At 40.0% G+C, this 6766-nt stretch overlaps 1 protein-coding gene across 1 annotated transcript in view; it reads right to left on the bottom strand.

The window, feature by feature from the left end:
- The window catches only part of LOC104543319 (deoxycytidylate deaminase-like), a gene marked incomplete at its 3' end in the record, with an annotated part of 4649 nt that extends 4433 nt beyond the window's left edge, over window positions 1-216 (bottom strand). The window contains exon 1 of the mRNA XM_010187900.1: window positions 182-216. Coding sequence (XP_010186202.1) covers window positions 182-216 — 35 coding nt within the window. The remainder of the gene's footprint in view (window positions 1-181) is intronic.
- Between the last annotated feature and the right edge of the window lie 6550 nt (window positions 217-6766).

Raw genomic sequence — 6766 nt, 5'->3', positions numbered from 1 at the left:
AGGATGACCCTGCCCTGCCTCTCCCGTTCTACCCTGCCCCGCTTAGAGCTCCTCAGCCAGAACCGGGGTATACCAGCTTCCCCGAAAGCTGCTGGATGGCGACCGCAGAGGCTGCCGCCGCTCTCTCTCCCCTCACACAGCCCTCCGCAGCGGGGCGGCGGGCCAGGCCCCGGCAGCATACCCGTTAACGTGGCGGCTGGGCTGCTGGCCGCTCATCCCGCCGTGACCTAGCTCTCTTTTTCTTCTTGGCGCCAAAGTGGGAGCGGGCGGGGAAAGAGGCGGAAGGGAGGAGAGCAGTGGGGCGGGGTGTCCCGTCGCTATGTAGGGGCAAGCGTCCCGGGATTGGGGCGGGAGCAGAAAGAAGCAGCGAGGTGGCCCGTGGACTCTTGTTTTAATGCACTTGCAGTGCCGAGAGCTGATATCGCCGACCTGGGGGAGGCCACTTCCACCCCGGGCTTCTGTGGAAGCCTCCGCGGTAATTTAAATTAGTTACTTTAACGTGTGTTTAACGTGTGTTATCGTAGTTTTCAGTTTTCTGACAGATGCTGCTTCAAATGTTACACTTTGACACAAGCATACGGGTTTTTGCCCAGCTCAAGCTCTTAAGGTAAATGCTATTTATCAAAGCTTGGCATTAGCATATTAAAATGTCTAAAAATCGGTTTTTGTTCTCTGGATATGAAATAGATGTAGAAAGTGAGTTATGGTTAATACTTCCAGCTGCTGCCAGGTTGTAGAAGTCTCCCAGGATGCTCGGGTAGCTGAACATACATATGTAGCCCATTACAGTGCAACATAAGTGCTATAATAATAAATATTAAATGTTGGTATGGTGTGTTTGTCTTTCTTCTGTGAGGAGCTGCCTGCTGTGGCTGACTGGTTGCCAGAGAGGCCTGTCTTTACAGAAGCACTCAAATGAGAGCAAGGTACAGATCTTTACTCCACGAGGCTGCAAGACATCAGGTGAAGACCACCCAAACCCAGCCGTACGTGTCCAATTTGGCTCTCACTGGAGGCAGTGACAGGTGTGACAAACTCAGTGAGAGGAGGAATGGACAAAAGGAAAACATTTGCCTTCGAGACAATCGCTGAGAGGGATTTGTGCACACAATATGCACAGCTCACACTGCACGTGTGCTGATGCACCATTGATCTGAACGCGTTCAACAGACATAGCTGAGATAGTGTTTTCCTGCAGCCTGGTCAAAAATCTTCCTCTTCATCTAGAAAGATGCTTCAGGTTGGGAAAAAGGACATTTTTGGGAAACGAGGCATATAGTAGTCCTGTCCCAGAAGCTGTCTTTGTAGTTCCCCCTTACTGATCGTATGCATAGCAAACCGTACAAGTGAGTACACCAGGTCAGTTAGTACACCAACATGTGTGCAAGAAGACAGCTAAGTCAAGGAACATGCCATGCTCATCATTATTCTTGAAGCTATGCTGAAAGAGATAAAGCCTGCAGTGATCAAACCAGAGAGACGCACTGCTAATATGTTTTCATATTTAGAGTGCTGTATCGACTAGCTATCTTTTTTTTTTGAAACAACTGACATCAAGTATGAAAATGTTACTTAATTTCACAGATATTCATATTCACTTGTAACCAGAAAACTTGGCAAAAGGAGCCTGTTATATTTCAACTGACAAGTTTTCCAGCCCTCAGAGTGGGAAAACATACAGCTATTTCAGTTTGCAAGACTTCTATTATCACAATTTCATATGGACAACAAATGTTCATGTACAGTTTGTTAATGAATGAAAAGGAACGATTTAAATGCAAGAAAAAGAAAATAAATTTAATGAAAGTAGCATCATGCAGGAAAGCATAAGCCTCAAGGTGAAATGAAAGGCCTGATTATGGTTGATCACGAAGAGAGTTAAAGAGCACTCATTTAATTAATCTGGAGGAAAAAATAGCGTAGTTAATTTCAAAAAGTTTTCTACTATCTCTGTATGTGTTTCTGCACTCTTGAAATATGAATGAAAATTAATAGTGCTACAATTACCCATGCCAAATTTGTTATTTTTTGTAATTAAGATTCTGAGGACAAACCTTAACAAGTACTAACCTTTAAAATGCATTGCTTATATGCTGATCATATACAGTGAATGATGGATTTTCTATTCTGTGAGTGCTGATTAGGAGTTCTTACAAACTATTCCCTTCCTCTGCATTTATCACATTTTTCAGCTAATACCTAAAAATCAGGCAGAACCAGATTTAAAATAATACAATCCCCACTCTCAAAAAGAAACCAAACTAAGCTTCTTGCTTCCTTCTCTTTCTCTCCCATAATAGAAAAGAATACACCGCAAAATAAATGCTTATATTATTAAGCAATGAGGTTTTTAATTTTGGGGTGCAGTTTTCAACTTTCTATAAAATTACATAAGAATTATACTATTTTCGAAATGCAAAACTTAAATGTTTTTGTCATGCTTAGCAAGTCAGTTTCTGTAACAGTTTGAAATGACTCTTCTATCTCCATCTGTTAAGTCCACCAAAGTATAGTTTTAGTTTTTCAAAGATTATTGACTCTTCTATCTTGTTCTTCCTCAAAAAACAGACCTACAACATTCAGCATTTCTAATAACACAGCAGTGATATATGGCGTAAGGAGGAAAACGTTTGGCAGAGTTCTAGTTAGTAGATTCCTGTAGTGTTTCTAAATGACACATTTTCTGGAAACCTATTTACATTTTGGGTTTCTTCTAGTTTTTTGGTTTGGTTTGGTTTGGTTTGGTTTGGTTTGGTTTTCTTCTCTTGTGGCCAAGTTGTGACTGCTTTTCTGACAATGTGCTATGGAGGCGGTACCTGACACGAAAGTCTCTTTCTTCATGCACACATCAGAGCAGGTGATGTGGTTAGAGATCACTAGAGGAAATTACACCTGGATCAGGTGAGATTTAGGCCAGGATCCTGTGGTATAAACACAGGGTTGCACTGAGGGCAAGTAGCTTGGCTTGCTACAAGCCTGGTAGGCTCTGTAAGACTTCACTGGCAGCTGCCTGCTCCTCTGGATCTGCTGCCTGAATCCTCCTCTCCATTAACTTTGTCTTACACTGTGATCTAGAAGCTTATTTGCACACTTCATCTGTCTCAGGACCGTTCAGGTCACTGTGACAGGAGTGGAGTGCTCTGACTCAAAGCCCCTGTTAAGACAGACATGCACTCAAATGGGCTGAATTTCTTTTAATTTTGTACCTGACACTCTAGCCCTGTCCGTACACACTCATCTTTTATTCCACAGAGTGAGGATGCCTGTGAAGAGGCATGGAGGTTTTTCTGTTTGTCTCTCATTTCTTAGGTGAAAGACCCGAGCATGGATTATCATGACCTTGCTGTACAGATGTCAATAAACAATCTGAGCTGATTACAAATATTTTAGATGCTCATATTAATGAGAAGTGATAGAAGTTTGAAAGACATGCTAGATATATAACCATCTGTCAAGATGCTTATATTTTTAGCTTACTGCTTATGAAATTTTCACATCTTCTACCTTTTGTCAATTTTGATAAAAGCAAACTAAGTTGAGTTTGGGTAAACCCCAGGTTTCACACACCTTCCCCACTTCCTTGCTGCTTGCCAACAGACTCCTCTAACTTTGCTGGCAAGCAAGATCTCTCCCCAGATGTAGCATATGTGTAAATTGTTGCTAAAAGAGTAATGTTTGCTATGTGCCAGGTTATGGAGTTCACAATTTGGTCGACCACCCTGAAGTCACTCTCAAAAGTTAAGGGAAAAGTAAAAAGAAATGGCTAATGAGCTGCTGTCTTTTTCTCAGGTAGAATGAGTTTTTCAGGAACTAATTACTAGATTTGGAAAGACAAATAAATACATATGACAATATGTCTTTATATCTTAACATCTGGTTCTTATCTTTTTTCAGAGAAGTACTGCTTGCTGACAGGATAATTTTCATAGTCAGAGAAGGAGATTCATTTTTAGGCACATCTCATCTTCCAAATATTTTTCCAAATAGGAATTTCTACATGAGTTAAACTTTTCCTCCTATATTTGCTTGCACACTGAGAACATATTACATACAAATGCAGCTGCTGGCATAAGCTGCAGTTCTCAATTTGTATAGCTAATTTAATCAAGGATATGAATTTATGGCTTCCTCACCGACCAAATCTTTGTTGTAATGAAAGCAATGTCGGGCTTTGTTCTGTGAACCAAGTCCTATTGCTGGAACCCCCTCGCAGGAAGAACTGAAGAGGGTTACCTGCAGCAGCTTGTTAGCAAAGCAGCCCATTCATAGACTGCTTAAATAGATTTTTATATTGTAGCATTTTGTATAGGGAGCATAAGCATTTCAGAATTGCTACAAGAGTTTTAACTTCAGCATGTAGCTCTTTATACTGTATAATTTTGGAACTACTTATTAATAAAGGTGGTAAGAAATGCAACTTATTACCAGCCTTTGATCAAAACTGAATAGGACGGTATCATAGCAATTTTGGTGCAGATGCAGGCCTGTTGCAAATGCAGTATTTTCAAACTCAGGTGCCAAAATTCAGGACATCAAAATCTCTGTTTAGATGCCTACATTTTTACAGGCTTGTGAACAGAAACTCTTGTGCATGATGAGTATCTCTGACCGAATGCAGCCAATCCTAGGGTATTTCTATGATTTTCATGTCCTAATGGAAACCTTTTCTCTTTTCTGTTCTTAGATTTCAATGGCTTGTGTATTACCTTGCCTTCCTATAGCATCTGTTCCTTGAAAACTAGAATCAAGTGCTGGATTTAAGTTTTCTTCCTTCCTGTCCAAGTCTGACACTAGTTTGAGAATCACATTCTCGGTCTCCCAGACTCAAAATTTCTGCAGTTTGCGAACTCCCTAAATACAGAACACCCTAAATCCAGCTTCTCACCTTGGTGAATAGCAGTTAGAGTTTTCTCTGAGAGCTGTCTTTTACTTGCACTTTATTCTGATTGGGGTCACAAATGAGTATGTAAATAATACTCTTTAAAGTCTTCTGTTCCATTTTTAACATTATGACTGGTTTTCGTCTCACCTAAAATTTTTACAAACATATGGTGGTTTTCCTAATTCTGACTGTTTTCTTGTTTTCTTCATACCGATGATTCTAGTTATAGGCAAATATCTTCCCAGTGCCCTGATAACCTTGTCATTTCTGTGATACCAGTATATTCTCCAGTTACATTTTTTCTTTCTGGATGTTATTTGCTGGTGCTTTATCTGTTTGGTTTTTTTCATGTTTATAGCTATGTCTCTGACCAGTCCTCTACTTTTTAAACTCCTTTCTCCATTCACGCCTGCCCTTGCATCCAAATTTCCTGTTTTATGCAAGCTAGTATAATAGACAGGACAAAGACAAGTGCTAAAGAAACAGAAGTTATTACACAAGATCTTTTCTTCTATCTCCATCAAGAATTGGAAATCCCAGATAATCTTACTAAGCTGGCCTTTGGAAAGTAAATTGAGACATAAAGTTTCAGACTGCAAGTCTTCCGGCAAGCCTAGTGTTTTCTTCCAAAATATGAATTACCTTCTTTGCCCACCTGTACTAGTTGTGATGAAGCTATTCCCTAATTAGAAGTAAGAAATTAATTTTCTGCTTTCAGTATAAAATTTCACTTTCTTGGCATTCTGCTTCTGTACTCAGCACCTGCCTTCATACTGAACAGCTTTCTATTTCTTCTGTTACATTCCCCTTATTTTTCAAGAGTAATTTTAATATCTAAGAAGATTTTTTTTCTATTTCCATCCCTTCCAATTTGGCATGATTTTCCTATCATGATGCAGTAGCTTTTCACTTACTTCAATGAACTTTCCCTCAGTCCCAAAATCTGTTGCAGTGTATCAACTCGCAAAAACTCCAACAGCGATAGAACGAGGGGGAATGGTTTTAAACTGGAAGAGGGTAGATTTAGATGAGATCTTAGGAAGAAATTCTTTCCTGTGAGGGTGGTGAGACACTGGCACAGGTTGCCCAGGGAAGTGGTGGATGCTCCCTGCTTGGAAGTGTTCAAGGCCAGGTTGGACAGGGCTTTGGGCAACCTGGTCTGGTGGGAGGTGTTGCTGCCCATGCCGGGGGGGTTGGACTAGATGAGCTTTGAGGTCCCTTCCAACACAAACCACTCTGTGATTCTATGACAATGACATTACCTGTAATCACTTCCTCAGACACATTCTGAGGAAAGAAAGCTTTACTCTTCCATCACATACAAATTATCTTGACTATGTGTATCCTGTCATATCTGAGCAACTAGTTTGCTCTTTGTAGTCTTGTTTTTTTTCTCCTGAAAGAAATTCCTTTTATGCTTGTCTCCTTTAACCTCAGAGGAGTTTCTCTTCAAGTTTCTTCTTACTCTTTTCAAATTTTTCTTTGTTTGTGATAAGCTTTAGATTTCTTCTATAGAGAATGTTCCTATTTTATGTATAATTTCCTGTCATTTATCTTAGCTGTATCTTTAGATTTCACTACTATGGTGTGAGAACACTTAAATCTTCATATAAGAGCTGCTATGCAGAATTCTTTACACCTTTATGTGGCATTTAGCATGGAAGGTTATAAGTAAATGTGTTAAATCCATTCTGTGATAAGAGATGAATTACTCTTTCAGCTAACCTGTGGGTTAGGGTGAAAAAAAAAAAGACAAATATTTCAGGATTCTCAGATACACTGCTTTAGCTAGCAAAATTAAACTAAGTTAAGAGGAACAAAAACTGCTTCAATTGCCCTGGTTTTGTCCTGTATCTCACCTCAGCAGGAGGAGAACCCTTTGAC

The sequence above is a fragment of the Mesitornis unicolor genome, unplaced genomic scaffold, assembly GCF_000695765.1.
Source record: "Mesitornis unicolor isolate BGI_N332 unplaced genomic scaffold, ASM69576v1 scaffold25307, whole genome shotgun sequence".
Taxonomy (NCBI): Eukaryota; Metazoa; Chordata; class Aves; order Mesitornithiformes; family Mesitornithidae; genus Mesitornis; species Mesitornis unicolor.
This window is presented reverse-complemented; position numbering and strand designations above follow the sequence as displayed.